Here is a 22,480-nt window from a genome sequence, read left to right as displayed (position 1 = left end):
GGTGCTGTCATCTCCGCGTCGCCTGTGTCGAGAGCCTTACACTTGGACTGTCACAGCATTGCACATGGATTCGCACATGCAGCAGCATGTGGTTTCGAGAATAATTTCTCTGATTCTGAAAAGCTACAAAGGTTGGCGTCAATCAAAGAATAGGGGAGAAAAATTTGTATTGGTAGAAAATGAGCTTACACCACGCTCAGTCTCTGGGCCCATCAGAGCTGCAATATTGTACTCAACACTATGCTGACTCCGCATTCCTGATTTTGCGGGCATATAAAGGCACTAGCTCCTCGTACTGCAGACGACTGATACGACAGAATAATAACAATGAAATTTCCATAGAGATCTACGCGCACTGCTGAAATACCGACGCAAAAAGAAATTCTGTCCACCTCGCGTTTCCCCTAAAGTGTTAGCAGACTTAGCACCCTTCTCCGCAGCGTGAAACTTATGGCTGTGCAAAATCACCTACTCTTCACATCCCCTTGCAACCCATCCAATTCTTCAGCAGGTAAAATAGTACTTTGTTTATGCGTGCGGCCAAAACAACGCCTACGGACAGCAGGTACCATAATTAAGTCTGTTATAGTGTTGTTTATCAATACCAATCCTGATCATCTTTCAGCGCATTTCAGTGCCGGTGCTTACAGCACATGCGCTGCAGTCCAGTGTTGAAGTGGTCCGGACGGTTTGGTGCATATCCGTCGGCCAGATACTGCGTTGGGGTGGATTCTTATTGCGCATGCTTTGGGACCTGCGCTCTCCTCTTCTTTTTTCTGGTTTTCCCAGCTTTCGTATCAGTTTTGGTTCCGGGCTCTCTTGCGCTCTCCTTTTTCCTGTTGACGATGTCCTGTGCGCCGCCAGCAATGGCCGAACTCTCTATCTGCCGTTGATGCTGTTCCTTTTCCGCCTGCTGTTTCTTCTTCTCAAGTGCACCGACAGAACTGGCAGAACTTCCCGAATTCTCCAGCTGCTGTTGCTGCTGCTCCTTTCCCGTCAGCTGTTTCTGTTTCTCGGATGCGCTGGCAGAACTGGCAGAACTTACTGAACTCTCCAACTGCCGTTGCTGCTGCCCCATTTCCGTCGGCTGTTTCTGCTTTTCAGGGGCGCCGCCAGAACTGCTCCAAATCTCCAGCTGCTGTTGCTGCTGCCCCTTATCCGTCTGCTCCTTCTGCTTGTCAGAACCTCTGTCGTCCGGAACCACCACAGCAGGGGTCGCTTCGGCATTGGACGGTGATGAAGATGTCTGTTAAAAAATTGGAGTGTTTTACCAGTACTTACTCAGCGACTGTTTATTTTATAATTGAATTGTTTGTCCTTTGTTTTCAACAAACCTCAATCTACGACCCAAGATATCAATGTCAGCCCGCTCTTTAAGATGTCAGCGGGGACTTTGGGCAGAGTATGGGGCGTTCTGCCGCATTTCTGCCGATGAATTCATCTAGCGGCGAATAATAGCAAAATAGGGTTGAAACTCATCGGATTTCAAGCTCAGGTAAAATGGCGTCTGCATTCACACAGTGCATGTGGAGAACACGCCTTGAGAAATGCACAGACAAATTTCGTTACCAAACAAGGCAAACTCTTACATCCTGCCATACTAAATAAAGTTTCCATGAGAACCGTGAAGCGTCTAAAAGCTGCAGCTGACGTCACTTCTCAAGGATGATTTCTCTGATACGTTCACATGTTAAAATTTTTCATGACTGAACCGTTCTTCTAATGTCTTCTTTGATTACTAAAGTCTAAAAAAGGGTAGAGAGTAAGTCATTTGAAACTTTCTCGCACTTAGCCATCTGTACGTAAAGTATACTCATCCAACGAATGCAAACGCATCCTAGATATGGCTGAGACAAGTTGCTTCAACTGCAGGAAAATTGCGGGCTCTAACTGCATTCAGTAAATTTGGGGTAAAGCCGCACTCTGTACATGGCATTACCAATACAGCAGGTGTTGGCCTCAACATTGAGAGAATGCCTACCCTGTCGCCTCATGCAGACCACGTGGTCACAAGATCAAATAAAAATAATAAATAAGGAGAATAAAAACTGCGTAGTACTGAAACATTGAACAGATAAAAAACAATAAACAATTTCAAGTCACTAAATATATTCAGCAATGCTACCATCGAGGAGTGCTCTCAACGCTACTGTTTCATAAGTTAACGCTTGATATCCATGTTCGACAGCATCGAAATGATTGAAAAACAATTTCTTGAAATTTTTAAACGCGACTCTCGTTCAGACAAGTCTTAAACCATCCAATAGGGCTTGTGTACAAGTTCACTTCGGCTTGTGCCATACCCGCGGTGAACCCTAAATCACAGTGTCAGCATAAAAGCCAGAAATCAAAACGGTACCTGCATCATGCTGCTGACTGCGGCGCAGGAGAAGAACAGTATAGAGGCCGTCTTGACGCTAAACATGACCCGGAACAGGTTCATGCCCATGGCCGAGTTTTCGTAGACGGCACAGGCGCCATATCCACCGCTGCACGTTCCCTCCCACAGGATGCAGCTGCGGTCGATTAAGTGGCCGAATACTATTGGCCCCGGGATTGTCCCTGTTATGAACGAAGAGTAAGGAACACTTCTTAGATGGTCCTATACTGCCCTTTAAATCTGTAGTTGGCTTTATCTCATGTTTCTGGTCAGCTCTATAAATCATCGAAAACACGCTTTCTGATGTTACTCGAAGCTCGAGCACCGGGTACGCAGCTCTATGTATTATACGCGAGCAAGCGTCTGTCCTGTGAATATTAAATGTCCATTTAAAAATTCAAAAAGTGCTTTGAGATAACCCAACGTATGACGCAACGCAATGTGTCTGCGAAGTTAAGAGTCACCGCCTCAAAGCATTGATGTCTGTCCTCAGCATCGTATCAAGGGCACATACCAAGCAGCCTGATGGCCACGTAGTTGACGCCGATGCCAGTCGATTTGATGTCCTCGTCCATGCAGCGTAACAGCGCCGTGAGCGCGGGCACGATCAGCAGGAAGGTGAAGAAGAGAGCTATGAACATGGCGCCCGCGTAGACAAATATGAGGGAGCAGTCGGACATGCACGGGTCCCGCTTGGCCATGTAGTAGAAAAGGGTGTCGTTCTCGAGCGGCATGTTCAGAGTAGGCCCGTTCACGCACGTGCACTGCGTGTACAGCTGAGTGCAAACAACGCGCGCACCAAGATTAGCCGATGTGGAGTTTGCGCAAAACTTGCAAGTCGCTTCAAAATGAAAACCGTCCTTGCTTCTATAGACCCGTGCACTGAAACCTCCAAAAAATAGATTACCTTAGCTGTTCCTAGTGGCAAATTTCAAATTCCAATTAAAATGCGTTTTTAGACCGATTGCGTTCAGAGCCAAAAAGGACAGCCTCATCCTGAAGCAACATGTGGATTCGAATGGGCAGCTCATAAGCATCCGTATTTATGAAACCTGCGTCTGTTCTCATCCAGAGAAGCTGGCCGCATGTCATACGCATAATACGGACACGAAAAATAGTTAAACCTACTCTTAACACGGAGTAAATTAGGCTTCAGTGCAAGGCAAGAGCGCAGCCTCAGACTCTTGTTGTTAGTTTTCTGAACCATTGTCCCTTCTCACGATGAAATCCGTTTTTCTTGGTTAAGACTGTATATTCATTATTTCTGCTCTCGTCACGTAGAGCACATGTTATTCTGTTCTCTTTTTACGGCGCGTAATCTGTGAATTAATCCGTACTTTTGTAGGCAGATTGACAAACGAACTCAGCGCTTGCAAGCTATCTTTTTCAGTGGTGTCACATCTTCGCAGCGCAATGTGGTAGAGACGTTTTCACCGTACCAAGAGCTGAAAGAGGGAGCGAAATTCATCAGGATCAATTAACTACGAGTTTTATTGACGCAACCATAACCATACGGTCAACCAGAGAAACGAAAAAATGCGGTTTTCCTAATCAATAAAAATCTTTCCGAATGTCCACACACAGCCGCTCACTTTTCGCCGCATATTGTAGCAATCAACAATATCTATAGTCGCTTTCAATGTAGGTTAGAAAGCCGATTCCTCGCATCTAGCCAGAATTGCTGATACGAAAAGACCAGAACATTTCGGAACGACTTCAGCTTCCTACAGCCCGCATTGTAATTCACGCAGACAACCATCAGGTGACATACTTCCTCTGACGCGTCTGTGCCCCCAAACTCTGCAGAACATGCAGCCTATTGCGTCTCACATACACAATCTAACACTATTTCAGTGGGTCTCATGTAACCTGTTCAGTTCACAACGACCCAACTCTCATCAATACATTGGTTTTGCAGTATGGATAATTTTAACAAGAAAGGAGCACCGCGGTGCCGCACACAGAGTGTGGAGGATCTTTCTTTCGAAAATATACGGGTCGCGGATGACCTCCCTTCGGCCGTCACTTGGCATTGGCATCCATTTCTACAATTGTATTCCAACCGAGGGTTCCCTGTCTTCAGCGCTCAAAATACCGAGGCAGCTATATATTTAATATTTGTTATGATTTTGTGTGGTGATCAAGCTAATGAGAATTTGGCAACTGGCAGCCATGGTCCACCCAGTTGAACACCATACAATATACTCTTTCGGCGGAGGGACCTCTCGCTCCCCCATCGAAATTTTTTTATCGGCCACCATTTTAGAAAACTGCTCTTCATCACCCGTTCTTGGCTTGAGCAATGTCGTCGTTCGCCTAACCGACGGGCCTAACCCTATCAAAGGTGGCACCTGCATTAATATTGTGAGCCTCAAACTAAACAAATTTGTGCATCCATTATCTAACACACTTATCAGAATACGGTGGTTATCTAGCTGTCTTAACCGGCCATTTCTTAAAACAATAAAATGTCCTTTTTACCAAATCCTACGAACGTGCCTGCCCGTAATAAATTAAGGTCAAAAGGTATCGGATCCACGTCCTGTATCACCCTTCCACCATGAAAAAGCTGACAGATTTGGGAGCTCCATTCATCCTGGTCATGTCACGCGGACTCGTGGCGTCACAAAACACACCACCAAATCGGGGCCCGACTGCATCACCTGCCGACTACCACCAGCTGCAGGCATGCTCGTAATTATTCTCACAACAACGACAATGCTGACGCCAGATATGCTGCAAAACATGGCTTTTAGAAATGTTTCGTTAGCAAACAAAGAATGGAAAAGGATCTTCAGCGAATGCAATCCTAGGCGAGGCAGGGCCGCTCACCTTGGTCTTCTCGTGTCGTTTCTCGTCTGCACAGCCGGCGATACAGGGCGAGTAGTAGGTGAAGTTGTCACTTCCGCAGACAGGGTCGTACCCGACGCCGGTGCAGTTGCAGTGCGAATTACACGAACGCTCCAGGTCGTGGAAGGTGAGCTGTTGGCTGCACGCACACACGAGCCATGGCTGTCGCTTAGTCTTCGCTCTCTTATTACGCGGAACTGTGCATGTACGTTAAATCATATAAGACTGGCGATTCAGTCCTTTTCGGCTGTATTTCGTGAGTACTACTACCTTGGGATTTCAATCTCTCTCCTAGTCGGTACGTACGTATAACAAGCCAAAAGACAACGGTGGTGCCACACGCCGCTCCAACAACCGCATCCACTCTGGACGTTCTATGGCCATAGAACAGTACACTAAAGCATGGTCGCTGACCGGCTTATCGCAATTTACAGCACAATTCTTGATGCTGCTCGCCGACGTGCGACAAGCTCCTGTCTCAAGCGTGGCGCACGCGGTTGCACCGGTGTCGCAGTAGGCCAGAGAGAATTTAGTGTTGACGGGTGCAGACAGGAGCCCAGGCAGAGAAAAGTAGCGCAGGACATCTGACTCCCGTCTGCGGCTCCCCTTGTGTTTCCTGCTTCACGTATACATGTAAACTTTGAGCGCTGAGTTGCCAATTCCTTACCTGGTGCCTCTAATATCTCATACACACATATACAGTCCAATGTTACCGGTCTATCTTGCTACTGGTCGACAGGTATCACTTGACCTTGATATAAAGCCTTGCTATAACGAATCCGCATGGAAGTGCCTACAAAGACCTACAAAGTTCATTCCTGTCCCACCTGTCACTTCCAATGAGAACCTGAGTTGGTGTTATTTCCATCTTAGTAACACATGGTATTGATACAACACACTACTCATCGACGAAAACATTGAGCATCCCTATCTCTTCCCCAGCTATCGCCTGCTTGAGCACTGCCCACGTTTTTTTCGCTCATAATGCGGACAGCGCCAACATCGGTTTTAGGAAAACAGGGCTTTTAAAAAATGTCCAGTTGACAAACCAATAGTCAGGAACAACTTGCTATTGCAACGAAGACACAGTAGCCCTGTTCGCTATAAGGTAGCATTTAAGTTGGAAGAATATATTTTTCATGTGAGACGACAACACATAAAAAGCACGGCAGCAGGTGATGTAGGTATTTTCCGACTACTACATATCCCGACCTTCACGTAGATGTTGTTACCTTCTGGGAAAATGCTGAGAACTACCCGCGCAAAAGTAGTTTGCATGCTCTCAATGATCAATTAGGCAGATTGCAGAGGACTGCTGCTATTAAAGCTTGGGTGTAGCAAAGGCGCAAATAAAGCGGGTTAATGGGCATCTGCTGAACACGACCAGTGACATGTGTTTCCTCATACGAGGAGTCACTGGCCACGATTTTCCGCTTTATTCGGGATGCTTGTCCTTGCCACTCTATTCCCTCTTTCCTTCTCTTTACCTGCTCGTACACGTATCTGATAATCTGAGCGTACGGCACGTTAAACTGGTACAACGAGTGAAACCAAACTCATGATCACTACATCAACAATGTCTTTATTTTCCATTCATTCTGCCATTGGTCACTATAAAAGAAAGATAACTCAGCAGGGATCAAAAACTGCGCATTCATTAGGAAACAGTGCATGTCTTGGCATATGAATGAGAACACACTTATCTAGCATAACATATCAGCGCAGAAAATTGGGATGGTAAACATTCACTTCATCACAAAATATACATCAGTATGCCGCGTTGCTTTTCAGGCTCCACAACGCTTTGAATCATCAACACTGCAGTAAGATATTCAACGGTTATCTTCAAATTTCTTTAAGCCAAATATATTTACCATGCGATTGAAATTAAATTAGATTTGGAATTATATATGCACGACACATTTTTCTAATAAAATTAACATAACGTAGGTATGGCTAAGCTGACAGCGCACAAGGCGCTCAGTCTTAGGCGAACCGTATCCGTGTGCTTACGGGTAATTCGAGGTAGTCATGTTAGCGAGGGCGCTCTGGTTATTGGTGCATGAGCGCATGAAGACGAACAGCGAGAACCAGGGCACGAACGAGAGGATGACGCAGTAGCGCACGATAGTCGAAGATTTCACGTTAAGCTTCGTGATGACATAACCACCAAGCAGGGTACCACCGCATGCGCTCGGCACAGCCACAGCGCCTGCAGTACGAGAAAAGTGAAGGGCACTAGTGTCAGGTCTCCTGGCGGTGCGTAGCGCCAGAAATCCTCAGGCTTTAAAGTAGTAATATATATACTAATAAATAACTCTACACACCCATAATACAATAGATCAGACTTTTTTTATGCTCTAAACTAAAAGGAAAAACAACATGCTTGTTTATGAATTCCAAGGCGTAAGAGAGCAAAGTACCATTGTGCCATATCATTATGCAATTGTTTCTCTAGGCAGTGGAAATTTCTGATTGAACTCTACTCCACTGCTGTTGCAATGATTCATACATGTTGGTTACTATAGTCTGTCGTCGTAGTTGCACATCCAAGTGCCTTCACTGTATCTATAGGCAATGATTTTTTTTTAATATGGAGAAATGTGTTCCCTACCTACATGCGTGTTTCTCCTGGAATTTCGTTGATACTCATCCCGATAGCAAAACATAACTTCTGTATTCCAAGAAATTTGACACAGTTCATTTCATTATGTGCTTTTGAGTGCTCACTATTTTTTCTGTATGCCATCTTCATCATTGAGCCCTGCGTAACAAATACAGCAATACTAAGTAAATAACTTCGAGCAGGTTAGCAGTAACAAGTCAGAATTCCCAAATACCACATTGAAGGGTAATAAAGCAAGTATTTATTTGTTTCTCACTTTTATTTATTTATTTATTGATCTATTTATTTAATATTTATTTGTTTGTTTATTTACTTCAATTTATTTATTTAAGTGAATTCTCTTAATGTCTCAGTGTCGTACCACCAAGATCCACACTTCCGGATTTCGCCAATGTTTGTTGGTACGGTCATCCACACATCCTTACCCTGGCTGGTGCTACTTCGCAAGAGGCACAACCGAACACTAATTGGCCAACTTATTGCATGACATCACAATACCAGATCGTAGACTCGCATTGATAAGAGTTTCCAAACTGAGCCACACTTTTAACATAGATACCAAATCCACTGGGATATTTTGATTCCTAGACATACTTATTACTTCTAGGCCACGCCGCACGTTAGTACGGCCTGGTTCAATCAGGGTTTCAAATCTATTTAGGTGGTTTTTCGCGTAACAAGGTAGTTTACGACTGTAGGCTAAAGAATACGTACTAACTCAAATCGAAGCCGAAGGAGAGACCGAAGTGCTAGAACACGTGATTCGGATAGGGCCTAAACATAGAATGGGGCATCGTTTTCACAGCAGCAGCTCACTGTTACTTATAACGATTCCTTGACGTATGAGCCGATTACCGCCACTGCGAGAGCTCAGAGGCCCTGTGTAACCCTATACATCTAAGAAACACTTTGTAGTTTTTGCCGCAAAAAAGTAGCTTTAAGAAGGACCTATAAAACATTAACGCTGTTATATTGAATAACAAAATAATTGGCTGCTAACTTCTTAGACAGCCAGAAGCTATAAAAAAAGGAGGAAAATAAGAATTTAGCTGCGGAGCAAAATGCTGTCTCGTCTCTCTTGTCAGCTCCGAGTATGATCCTCGACGCTTTGCGTCTAAAACATTTATCCAGGAGACACTATTAGTCGGCAGTTTAGAAATATCACGTTGCACAAAAGGAAAGGCACCTAAACTGGTGTTTGAATAAGCACAATACAGTTTGAACAACGTTGTTTAAGGTTATACAGACTGCCAAGACCCTTTTCAAGCCGTAAGAGAGCAGGGAACATATATAGTTCGCTGAACTGAAGTGACATAGTCTTTTGTTGCGCTAGTTGGTAATCCAGTTGGACATCCTCAGTATCTCACAGAAAGACGCGGACAAGGAACGAACAAAGCGTTGTGTTCGTCTCCTTCCTTGTCCGCGTCTGTCTCTGCTACTCTTCGCCTAAATTACTATCCCCATTATCCCCTCCTCCAACACGAGGCCAAACCAGGTTTTTTTTATTGCAAAGTACATGTAGTTCACAAGAAAATATAGATTCTAAGCTACAGCGTTTTGATGGATTGCATGGTTATATTATTGCCTAAAACTTCCCCAGCATCAATTTTGAATTTAAGCGACCTTGCATCGTCAGAAGATGTTTCTGAACAATACACTTATTACGTACCTAGGATGCCAGAAGCCTGTGAAGAGGATATGCCGAACATGGATATGAAGATCTTCGTCGCAAATCCAGTCAGCCCTGACGCCACCATGGCTGAAACGAGCGCCAGATTGAGTAAATGTATTCCGTGCTTGAACACAAAACGGCGCAAAATGCATCGATATAATGTTCCTTGATAGATCCTCTAGAAATATGTATCAAATTGGCGCAGGAAAAATTACACTTACAAATTATTGATGCCGTGAATCGTCTTGAGCAATCCTGCTCATTGGCATTTATTGTTTTCCGTAAATATGCGAAATGTCATTTGTGCTTGAGAGCACATTCTTGATTTTACAAGCAGATCCTTCTCGGCAGAAAAACAATATGCAGAAAATCAACCCATGAATCAGAGTGCTACAAAATAAGAAAGGCAAATTGCCCACTAGAATATGTGAAAATCATTCATTTCATAAAAGTCATACCTTGGTATACTTCCTCCTAACGGCCCATGGGCACGCTGTGGGTATGCTACGTGATATCTTGCTGCAGTAATCACGAAGCCTAGCAAGTTAATAAATTCCTCTTTGATGCCGGCAGATCTCACCGAGCAAATTGGTATTATCATCGCTGCCGAGTTACTTTCAGTCGTCGCTCAATTGAATGCAAGCCTAAATTTAATGTCGAATAACATAAACCCTTGAAATCAAATTCACTGGGCTGTAGACGCTTCTGACGTCAAAGATGATCAGATGTCTTTTCCTCTATAGCCACATAAGCATTGCCATGACTTGACCATTAAGTAAATCCATGTTTGTATATTCAGATACAGGTCGTGATTTCTCAATGAGCTCACACCTGTTGACCGATTCAGTTATATTTTCATTGTTTTACCAGATACACGTTGTCACAAAGACAGTTGTGCAAAAACCAGCTGATGAGCCCATGAATTCTCGCATACGTTACAAACATAGGGCCACTTCTAAAAGAAAACAGGAAAAAAAACACAAGCTGAACTTCACTCTAGCGTATCCTCCTCAAGGCCCTACTAGAAAATATATGTTAGCTTAGAAAATATATGCACCATGTAGCACAAAAGATATAGGCCTTTCTGTTTACAGCAAAGGCATCCATGTGGTTTTGTGGGTTCCTCAACTCGGCCCAGAATCAGTTCAGTGCAAACAGTGCTATATGATGATTTCCGACGGATATTGGAAAAGCTAACCAGAACAAACTTAATAGTGCTCTTTAGTACTGTAGCCCGCTCTATGGAAGCGAGGGGAATTCTACAAATGCAAGACAAGTGTACACTTCCCACACGTTTGACCATGGACTAGTCTATATAGGCAAAACATCTGCTTTCTACCTTGGACCCACCAAGGCCCATCATTCTGTGCTCTATGAATATTAGAACTTGAAAACAGAATCGTACGTGTCACACCTGGACCCGAATAAGGTCATCGTAACAAGCCAGTGTAAGATACTAATAGGTCATGCGGATAGCTATTCGTGTAAAGCGCACACTTAGCTTCCTTTTAGATCTAGCGGCGCGCTGTAGAGGCTACCTATATGAGCACTAAACGTCGTTCAAAGACGCTCCTGAGTAAAAATCGCACGTGGTTTGCTTAATTCACCCCATATGTGGTTGAAATACTGCACGTAGTCTAGCGTGCACCTAAATTATGCCTGAGATTTTATACTCGAGGCGTGGCCACTTTAGACCATTTGAGCTACTGTAAGAAATAATGAGTTGTAAGCATTTGCAATACAAGAAAGAAATTTAAACTACTTTAATGCAGATACATTAGTCACAACTAGCTGTGAATGTTGCTGGTTAAGTAATGAGCAGAATGCTTTTAAGCTTACTGTAAAATATACTGACTTGCCTAAGCTTGTCTCGCACCGAACAGTACATCAATTATACTATTTTCAAGTCCGAAACGCATGATGCTCACGGAATTTATTGTGTGTGGTTATTGTGGGCAGTACAGTTAAAGAATTACGAGGTGTTTCCTGAATAGAGCATCAGTCTGCTTAAGCGCCTTCAAAATGCCGGAACTTCCCCGCCGCGCCTAGGGCGCTCGAACGCTATGTCCAAGGATGGGGAACCAAATCCCAGCCGCGGCAGCCACTTTTCGATGGAAACAAAAAGCAAGGCGCCTGTGTGCTGTGCGATGTCAGCGCACGTTAAAAAACAGCGGGTGGTCAAAATTTCCAGAGCCCTCCGATGCGGCATTCCTCATAGCATGTGTCCATTTGGGGCGTTAAACCTCACAAACCAGATTTGAACCAAAAAGCCGAGAGGAGCCGAACCTGGATAGATGAGAGAATAATTAGCCCCTCTAATACCGCTATAGAAGTTACGAGGGATGCACAGGGGAAAGCACCAGTCTGGGATTGTCCACGTATTTTCCACGGAGATTTCACATAGATATCTCAGAGATGTCCCAGTCGAAGCTGCTCAGTGTCACCTACGGAAGCCCAGCGTCGATTCCTATAAATAATGAAGTCGTGTACAAGCGCTTAATACGAGAGCTGCAAAAAAGTAAATCTTCTCATCTACTCCTCGAAGATTGTTTACTCAAATTTCATGAAATTCAGATGTATTGCCACTGCACAGCTCTTCACCTGTCTCATAGCCTCTAACTTATTATCACTCAAATTGTACGGCTTTCCGCCACCATTGAGTAATGGCTTTCCGGATTTCTATGTGCTAGCATATCTTTTCCCTTTATGGCGTAAACACAGGTGACAATGTCTTGTCTCAAATCATCCTAAAAACGACAGAAGTGCGAGACAAATTCGGCTGGTCTGTACCTACCTATTTCATTCCTGGCTTGTCATCGTCTAGATTTCATCTTTCTCGCTTCGCGGGTCTATATTTCAGGATTACAACAGCGTTCTTAGCGCCTTAAGGCCACACCTCAACCGAATTAAAAAAGCTGGCACAAAGAAATCCAGCCTGTTTTCGTTTACCAGAAAGTAAAAATTCAGAAGATTGCATGCTCCTACGATTCCTTCAGTGATGAAAATAAGAAAGCCTACTCTCTTCCATTCGCGTGCTGTTCCTTGCGGCACGAGACTGCTGTGCAGTGCCAATTTGTGTCACTCACGCTAGATGGCGCTTCGCTTCTAACGGAAAATTCGTGGCCTTTTATTTTTTGTATGTTCATACTCGGAAGCGCTTTCGTTCCTCGCCATAACCTATTTTCTTGGTCAGGTGTGTCTAACTTTGGTTCATTCTTGATATTTTCTTACTATCGTTGTTGTCCTTTCCTTCAGTGCTCTCCGGAAACCTTACGCTAGACAAGTGGAATTACAAGTGCTTTCTCAGGCAGTCGCCATTGCATAGACTTTGTGCGCTCATCTGAGGAACGGAAAGGTGGCGGTTCGATTCCTGGTGATGAGAGTTTTTAATATTCTCAGTTTGTGTGCATAAATATTTAGCTGACACTACGATGGAGACACTCCCGGCCTACACCACGCATGAGCCAAGAAGCGCTTTCGCTTTAATATACGTCCTGGAGCTATATTGTTATAATATTCTTGAACTTCTTAAATTCTTTATAATCAACTTTCCAGCGAGAAAATGAGAGTTTTGATGTTTGGCCACATGGCCATGATTACGCATTGGTAATACAAATCGCAACTGCTCGCGAAAGAGGACTATCCGTTACTATTTTCTGCGGACACAGGCTGCATTTTAGAGCATGCTCGCATTCATGTTGGGCTGATGTTTAGCTACAGTGCGAAACGTTGCGTGCCAATCCCAGGTGTAACTGACAAATGCGATCAGAATTAAGGCTCTACGACCGCTATTTTCTGACCTACGTATAAACTGCTTGGATGTCGACTTACTTTCGGCAGCTGCTGCCAGCGTCAGACAGACGAAAGTGGGATTCATGATTAGCCTCTTGACGTGGTTAACGAAACTTCGCTCTGGCGGAGAGCTTACAGCAGCGTTCGTCCCCGACCCCTGCACATCATGTAGCCCATCCTTCGGTTCCTCGGGAGCCTTCGAATCTTGCACATCGAACGTGCTCCGGGCCTGCTTCGATTTCTGCTTTTCCTTCTCCTTTTGGGCAACTTCTCTGGCTTTCTGCTTGGCAGCTGCACGAAACACGAGCACGGAATCGTATTATGCTCCACCTGGCAGTCATATTTACTTATAGAAGCTCGCTGCTACAGAATCTGGCGGTGATGTTGGTGGTCGTCATCAGAAGCATCAACCTGCTTCCGCTAGCTGCAGGACAAAGGACCAAGGACACACTCACAGCCCTCCGATTAACATTGCCGTGTGTTAGCTGCAATCACCTTGTTTCTGCAACGTTATTACTATCTAACCATTCAACTAAATTTAGGCCGATCTCCCTCTCCTCGAAATCTAGTGATTTACCAATAGGGACGATCGGTTATATTTCGTTCGCTTTACGCATGCGCTGCCCATAGACATTTCTTCCTTTCAAGCAGAGTAGCATCAAGTCCTGTTTTTTACATGACCAACTTTGCTTTCTTCTCGTCTCTGAAAGTTCCACCTGTACCCTTTTTGCACCGTAGTTCGCTGCGTTGTACACGACTGATGTTGAGTTTTTTTAACTATAGATAATGAAGATAACGCTTTCGCGAGTGGAAATTCTGCTCAGCTGCATTATCCTCGCTTTTCTATGGTTTGACCGAAACTTTTTTTTTTTGCATAATTTTTACAATTTATCGGAGCCAAGAACAAACTTTAAATACTTGTGAGAAATGTCATTAATACGCCTGTAGCAATTCACTGCTCCTGAGTACGCCTTTTCATATGGTTTAATGGTGTTTTAATTGCTGATGTCATAGCAAATTTAGCAGCATCCTCGCTAATACGGTATTGTATTTAATAAATATATATCAACTGCATAATTCTCTCACACGTAAAACTGTGTGCAGATATATCTGTGCTAAACCCAAATCTCAGCATGTGCGTAGGCTTTCTTCCGATTCAATTCGCTGTTTCAAATAGGAAAACTTTACTGTTTCTCCCGTTATTGAGAGTGGGTGCAAACCTGAAATGCTTACGTGCATAGCACGTTGTCAACAAACGAGAACTCGTCTGCTTTAACGTATAACTCGCACAGCGATCGCTTCGCAAGCGGCTTCCTACTTCTCCCTTTATCAGGCTGCACTTGCCGTATTAAGCATCTGTGAAATGTTGAAGTATGAAAAGCATACGTGGCCACAAAAAGATGCCAGCCTGACAACGATATAGGAGAAACAGCGCGCGGACTGCTCATCGAACTGTGTATACAACTGGGTGCTAAAATGGGAAGCGCTTGACTTGACCCAGCAACACAGTGACGGACTTGATTTCATATTACTGATCGCGCTTCCAACGGTGGCCTGCTCGTCCACTAGCGTCAGGCGGTGTTCTAATCGAGAGCGTGCGCTACTTTGCTTCTCTCCTTAGACAGGGGGCAAAAACCTTATAGAGCGGAGAACTCGTCTGGTTAACTTTCTTTCATGGCCTGGTAGAAAATAAATCGGTGCTCGGATGAAGGCAAATATCTGCCCGGATAACGAAGAATGTGTTCGCTCTCATTGTTGGACTGACGTCGCCTCAAGATCATCGACAACGGGAGCTAAACCCAGAATAGCAGCTTGGGCTTGTTGGTTTTCCATCCTGAGGTAAAAGCGCAAAACCTGGACGTGAGCACAATGCGAGAAGACGACACAATGAGCGCTGTTTTTCAACCTCGTTGTGTCGTCTTCTCGTCTTGTGCTCAGTCCGCGTTTTGCGCTGTTACCTCAAGGGAACAAAAAGCATCTTTCATAGGTCAGAACGCAATTTAGCTTTTTTCGAGGCCTCGGTGACTGTCATCTTCATGTTTTGCAATAGTGCTAAAGGCATGGCGCCCGCTGGACAGGGCAGTCACACAAAAAGAGACCAACATTTGTCGAAATGGACACCCTGAATGCCACGTTACGGTGCATAATATACAGCGCCAAGCACTAATCATTCTTGGTAGACATTACGCAACAAAAGAAAGAGGGGAAGGGGGGGGGGGGGGGGATTTTTAGCAGCCTTTTCTTACCCGGCTTTGGCTGTGTCCTTCTGACGAATGACAAAACGGTAACTTTTAGTGCACAAGCACTAATAGGTGTCATGCACTAAACGCGGTAAAACGCTACTACAAATCTTGTCTGCAGCCTCTAGAAAGCTCTGAAAAAGAATCGTGGGAGCGGATTCGAACCCAAGAACTGCGTGCGAAAGGCGAATACGATTCTTAGATGCACCGCCTCGCAAGTTAAACTGCAAAACATTCGCGATGCCCATTGCGCGTATTTGTTTCCATCAACTTCCATATGCGCGCAAAAGCATCCATGCGCTCTATAAAGTTTAAATGTTTCTCACAAAAGAAACCTCATTTACAAATGTGGAACCTCAATTTGACGCCAAATCTTTGAAAAAATTTCTATTTCTTAAGCTCTCGATAGCAGTGGAAGCAGAAGAAACACTTTTCAATGAAATCTCTGCTGTTACCTGGCGCCATGCTCTGTTATTCGCCCATTGTTATTGGGTATATTACCTGGAGTGTGGTACATGTTCCTCAGATTCAATTTTTCGTACTTTATGCTACGAGTACTTGGCGTTACAATTGCAGATTCCCAAAATAAGCACGTCGTACAAATCAGTGAGCCTCGTCTTGTACGTACTTGGCAACTCCCTGGGAAAACCGGCGACGGGAAAAGCTGCAAGGAACATGATGATCGAAGCCCCAAAGAAGCCCAGCCACCAGGCGCCCACCCAGTTTGTGCTCGAAGAGTCCATGCCCAGCCTGCATGGCGTTGTTGTTACATTGCAGTAGCATTGCAATAGCGAGTAGATCGCATTATAGTCCTATAGGGTGCAGTGCATATAGTGCAGCTTGCGTCAGCCCTAAAGTATACCATTAAAACGTTTGTGCATGTTCTCATGTCAAGGAACACCGACACCCACATGCATGTGCCTCAAAATAGGAATGGTTTCAACGCACAAAGGTTTACGAAATATGAACATTGAGAAATTTTCACACAGACCATGCGATAAGCAAAAACACGAGTCAGGTCCTGCTTTTTGGGACAACATGTTCTTCCTCGCCTCTCCTCCCTGGCTGCTCCTGATCCTTCGTCTCTGCTCCCCATAGTCCCACTGTGATGAAGCCTAGGCCCCCGATTCCCTTTCAAATCAGAACCGAACAGTAGCAAAAACATCGAACAGTTACTTGAAACTAGCCAACTAATAAAAAGATAAAATAAAAAGCATTCATAATAATCAGCCTGAGCAACAGACAGACTAATTACCCGATGCGAATTAACCTTAGGAACCATAAGCAACGCTGCATAACAGATAAATGAACGCCTAGAAGTGCTAACGTCATCAGGCACGCAATTACAGTCTCAACCGCTGGGGGAAAACTGAAAACCTAAAAAAATGCCTAATTCAATACCTAAATAAATACCTATCTTAGTATAAGTTCGGGCGTGAATATTTATCAAAATGTTTTTCGCCCGTATGCAAAAAAACATCGCGTTTAATTATGAAGGCCTCGCTTATAACTTGCCACTGTGTTGCTTCTCCATGCCATACGAGCCAAAAGATGCCTGGCAAACATTTTTTTCCGTTTCTAAGGCTCTTTCCGCCTAATTACTAAGATAGTTCGGAATGGCTCCTCGTTATATTTTCCCTCGCCAGCATTTATAGCTCCTGGTTGTTGCACTAATTAATATAGAATAGTGATTGATAGGGGACCACTTTCAAACCTCCTTTCATGAAAGTAAAATGCGTCCAAAAGCCTATTGTCGAAGCTGACAAATAACAACTTGCTGCCCGGCTTACAATTTGAAGCGTAAGCACAATACAGCGGTCAAGAGTGTGCAAAATACGATGACCAGCCTGCTGCAAAAGGTTTCAGCTTAGTAGAGTAATGCATAAATATAACGCGCTGAGAATGGCGAGTTTAGGAGCCTTTTGAAACATTATCTGTGTATAGGCTGGGCAATTATTTGCCTATTGCAGACGTGTATTCTCTCAGCGCCAGTGGATAAGAATATAGCGGTAAAATGTAGCTGAACTCACTGTGAGGCATCGACGGTAATGTCCGTGTATTTTGATAGAAAATAGCCACCCAGGAGGAAGCCCATAGCGGGTCCAAGGACGGACGTGGCATAGAAAATAGCTGCAAAATAGTTGATAGCACACTTATGTTAGTCTCTACGTGAGTCATGCCTGTTACCTACCCATGTAGATGGATGCGCTGCTGGTCGGTACGTTCTGGTCCAGAAATGCCACCCCGAGAGTGAAGAAGGGTGACGAGCCAACACCGTGCAACGCATGGCCTATCTGCATCAGGAGGAAACGTCAGTCAAATTTTCATGTCGGCCTACTGGCCGCGTTTCAATAGAATTAAAATTTCAGATGCGAGTGCGAGCTCTCCGATGTCAAGGAACCCAGGCTGGCAGAAATATTCTCGAACCAATCCATCCCATCAATCATTTTATGGTGTACATCCTAGAGAAGGAGCAGTTCAGTTATATCGCACACCAAATACCAAGGTATATTTTTGAAACGTCACGTAATTTATTCCTGCCGTAAACATGACGTGCGCAGCATTTTTCTGCCGCTTACATTGGTTACTCTAATATTGAAATGTCCTTCGCGGATGGTTAAAGTCACCTCATTTCCAATGCTTGCATAATTGCTCACTTAGTAATGAGCCTAGTTTTTAGGCCACTGTTTGTTTACTGTGTGTGTGATCGGGCAGTTGGAGTATTCTTTTGAAAAATACGTCTGCTGCTTGGTTTTACAAGGACTTGGTTAAATTACGACAAAACGTTAAAGTTGACAACATTTTGCGCCTAAATATTTTTGCAGACTTTTAACCCTGTTCTTGTAAATCCAAACCGCGCACGTTTTTTTGGTTAACTGGTCGTGATGTGGTGCCACCTATCCAAAGCCTGTTATTCTTGTTCACACCGGAATCAAGAAAGAAGACTGAAATCCAGGAGAATGAGGAGACCAGAAAATAACCTTTGGTCAAAATGAAAACGGAATCGAAAGTCAGAGGGATCAAGCAGTAATCAGAATTAAAGATGCATCGTGTCTTCAAATGTTATACGCTAATAGTACATGCGCTGGAATGTACGTACATGTTTGCCGATTGTGTTGTTGTAACCGCCCTGTAGGAAGCAGTGTGAGGTCAATAACTGGCTGTACAAACGTTCTATGTGCGCACAGATGTAGAGTAGGCTGACAGCGCTTGACCGTCACTTGAAGAGCAGATGGCAATAGATCGAGAAATGTTTCTCAAGTGACGGTTATCTCTCAATCCAGGCCACTGTGACGCAACGTCCGCAGCTAACAGCCACCACGACTCGTTAAATGAACAAGTTCACAAATAACAGATCGCTTTCAAAGATTTCCTAATTTGTTATATGCACAAAAATTAATTCGCCACAGTAGGGACCAGGAACAAGATGAAATGAACATTGTAAGTACAGGTTCATCAAGGTGACCATAAACGGACAATCTGCTGGCGGAGATTAATATACATTTTGGTAGATCTTACCACTTGGTGGCAGCCTCGAAGGACGACTTCACGGTTTAACCAGGAATTTATATTTTAAATTAAGCAGGAAACTCAGGTTTTAGCAGATGGGGTGGCGGAGACATGCTATATCTTTTGGTTGCTACAAACATTTCACTGTTTGGGGCGTCTGTAGTGACTATGCTAAGATTTATAATTATGCCACAACGTCATAAAGACAGGCAATTGTGTTCATAGCAACCAAATTCAGCCTAACTTTTTATCTTCATAAATTGCAGCTACCTTTATTCTTTATTCTTGCCTGATTCGTTTTTAAAATGCGTTCAATACTAAAACCACAATACTAAAGACGCCGCGACACTTGAAGCGGTGCTACCATTAGCAGAGCTGCAAAAATGGTTGTTATCTATGATGCATGTAACCGAGTTTATTTTGTTTATTTAGTCATTTCATTTATTTCAAGCTAGTTTGGTGCACTCGATTATAGATTTAAGAAATTATGTGTATCTTAGTTAATGACACGTTCTGCACGCGACTTAAGCGGCATGGAAGTTCATGTATTCATTGACTTGCATGGAGTTACGTACTAACTGCATGTCGTGTCCACGATGTCTGTTTTCAGACGTGGACTACCATTGTGAAAACGAGACTGCAATATCGGAAAATTACTTTTTGAACAGTTCTGCTGTGTTTCTCAGCTCAACAGCAGTGCAACCGCTAATTTGGTAATAAAGCTTTCTTATAAAGCAAGAAAAAAAAATATGAAAAAGTCCGTAGACTTCGTTTAAGTGCGCCAAATGTGTCCTGGTCAATTGGTTAGTGCGTTCCTTACCATGAAGAAGTATTTGAATGCATTGGAGTTGGTGGTCCTGCCAGTGAGGGAGCACTTCCCGGGGCCTCGTTGGGGACAGACGTTGGCACTGTCGCTGTCCATCACCAGATGCGGTGGCGCGATGAAGTGGGGCGAGGCGAACACCATGGAACCGGCGGACATGACCAGGGCACCGATGCCTAGTATGACCGGCTTGTGGCCCACACCGCCGTGGTAGCTCACAGGTGTCACCATGATGCACGACGCCACGTTGAACATGCTCTGTATCACCTGCACGTGGTTCACCAGCATCCCTCCCGCCACTGGCCGAGACCATCCGACGGCATCCTAGAGCTACAGCTGCCCGACATAATTTGTACACATGTTCAATCAATTAACCCACATGCTCCCATGACAATATCTTCACAGCAGCTTGATAAATGCATCCCCAATTATCCTGAGAAATATTGCGCTATAATTCATGAGGTCACGAAATAACAGCACGCGACAAAACACCATGTATAAAAGCAGCACACAGAATTCTGCGCAAGAATAAACAGCATGCCGTATAAAATAGCACTTGGAAGGAACAGCCCGCATCCAAACAGTGTACTGCAGTACGGCGCAGTGCTGCGGGAGCGGCGAGTCATCTTCGTTGACGATTGCATTAACATCTACCATATTACATCTAGTGAAGATTTAATGACCCTCCAAACCTATCTTCAACTTATCCTCGATTGGTGGAACAGGGCCAACGACCGTTAATCTGTCAAAGCTCAGTCACCTTATTCAGCATCAGATATAATCATTTCGGCTAGATACGTCGTATTAAATATGTACTACCCTGTTACGCATCCCACACGTAACATGGTGATGCTCAGCTTCTGTTTGCATAATACAAATAAACTGCCCCAGTGTATCAAAACATGCGAGGACTGCATACCACTGCTTCTGGCATGCACATATATTGAGCAATGTTGCTTATCAGTCATTGCTGCCTCATAGGATTAATATCCTAACCGTCCACTTGGAAGTTTTGCTATTTAGTCGTTTTCTCATTGTGTGTGCAGCCAAGGCAAAATTTTCGGCTTTGTGGCACGGTTCTCGATTAGTTAGAAGCGCTTAGCGCCATAGGAAACGTAGCTCGTGGGTCAAAGAAGCGATACATCGTGATCTGTCGACAGACTATGGGCTCTACCTTCGATGTGACACTTCATCGTTTGCTCTTATCAGTGTCGTCTCATTTAGTTCCTCCTTCTGCTGATATTTTTGTTCAGCCCTGCCTGTGCTGTAAATATTACTCTTACGATTTATTGAATTAGTGCGCTTGATGAACTGAATCCCGATTATATACTATGCATTTGGAATTCTACACTACTAATTGTCCGGCTACACCTGCCTTTTGTAGGTCTTACCTCGGTGTAATCAGAGGCAAAGTTGTTCAGCAAAAATTTGCAGAAATAAATTCGTTAAGCCTGCTTCCTAGGGAAGGGTCCCTCGGTTGCTATGTTAGCTTCCTTCGTTGCAATGCTATTTTGTTTTTGCTTGTTTGTTTTTTCTTGGACACCATTGTTTGTTTGCCAACTGCACACAAATAGAAGCACCTAAGCTGATGTGAATGGACAACTTGGCACGCGCTGAAATCCCTGAAAAAACACGAGCCTGTATATGCGACTCTACGAGTACAGGAAAATATGATATGTTTCTACCATGCGTTGGTGCGACGTCGTGAGGAAGGGGAATTGTGTCATCATACTCTGTCGGGCTTCTTCACAAACGCAGAAAAGGTATTTTTTTTTACACTTTGTATGCAATAAACTTCCAGTAGGTAAGTGTGACCTGAAAAAAAAATAGTATCATCTTGCCACCATCGGGCGAAACACGTTTTCAGCGTGTAGGAATACGTGTGCTTTTAAGTTTTGGTCTCAAGGTGCAACAACAGAGCTGCTTGCTCTGCTAAAGTCAGTTTGAGGGAGCAGTGAATCTTACCCCAACTTCAATGCCGAGCAGCTGAAAGCGCTTCTCGATGGTGGGCGTCACTACAGAGACGAGCCCGTTAACGACGAAGCCCTGAGTCATACCCAGGATACACAGGAAGAAGAGGTAGCACCGAGGAGTGCGGTAGCCCTGCAGAAACGAAGGGTAGAAGCCCAGGAGGCCACAGTGGACGTCGTGGTTGGTGGTCCGGTCCGTACCCGAGAACCCGCGCCGCGAGCCCTTCAAGAGCTGCGGTACTGAGATGCCGAACGAAGAGACCGAGAACTCCGAGGACCCCTTGTATTCACCGGGCCACATAGCGGGATAGAGCCCTTCGACGTTGAAACTGCATAGCGAGTTCCCTCAGTGCATCAGCACGCTCTAATGCTCCATGAGGTCAGAAAAGATTGAGCTCAAAAACGCATGCATTGCTCTTTCTCAGCGGTAGCTGCACTGAGACTTCCGCTGGCCATCTTTTTGTTCGCGTCGGTTGTTTCTTTCTATTGACCAAAACAGCAGCACACGAAACAAGTTGGAGAGCTTGGAGGTCTTTCAACACCCGCGACTGCAAGCAGGAAGCACAGAGTTCCCGTGTCCACCACACATCGGGTAAGGCTGCAAGGTTACCGCCCCA

General features: G+C 44.4%; 1 protein-coding gene across 1 annotated transcript; it reads right to left on the bottom strand.

Annotated features, from left to right (window-relative positions):
* Positions 1-733: 733 nt before the first annotated feature.
* On the bottom strand, positions 734-22,164 carry LOC146190478 (solute carrier organic anion transporter family member 4A1-like). The gene is made up of 12 exons (XM_084600172.1): positions 21,859-22,164; positions 19,891-20,160; positions 17,752-17,854; positions 17,591-17,690; positions 16,189-16,310; positions 13,360-13,611; positions 9,526-9,615; positions 7,244-7,442; positions 5,213-5,369; positions 2,895-3,156; positions 2,360-2,562; positions 734-1,246 (listed from the first exon to the last, which is right to left on the bottom strand). Exons 1-12 carry the CDS (start codon positions 22,162-22,164, stop codon positions 734-736), a joined length of 2,577 nt encoding a protein of 858 aa, XP_084456298.1.
* Between the last annotated feature and the right edge of the window lie 316 nt (positions 22,165-22,480).

This window comes from Amblyomma maculatum, chromosome 4 (assembly GCF_055883805.1).
Source record: "Amblyomma maculatum isolate TAMU_Amacu chromosome 4, ASM5588380v1, whole genome shotgun sequence".
Lineage (NCBI taxonomy): Eukaryota > Metazoa > Arthropoda > Arachnida > Ixodida > Ixodidae > Amblyomma > Amblyomma maculatum.
This window is presented reverse-complemented; position numbering and strand designations above follow the sequence as displayed.

Bases quoted from the DNA above. Each gene is read 5' to 3' on its own strand.
- LOC146190478 (XM_084600172.1), bottom strand. From the start codon at position 22,164: ATGTGGCCCGGTGAATACAAGGGGTCCTCGGAGTTCTCGGTCTCTTCG. The intron at 5,370-7,243 runs GTAAGCACACGG...GTGTGCGTGCAG, and splicing joins ATGACTACCTCGAATTACCC to CCAACAGCTCACCTTCCACG. The intron at 2,563-2,894 runs GTATGTGCCCTT...CGTTCATAACAG, and splicing joins CGTGGCCATCAGGCTGCTTG to GGACAATCCCGGGGCCAATA.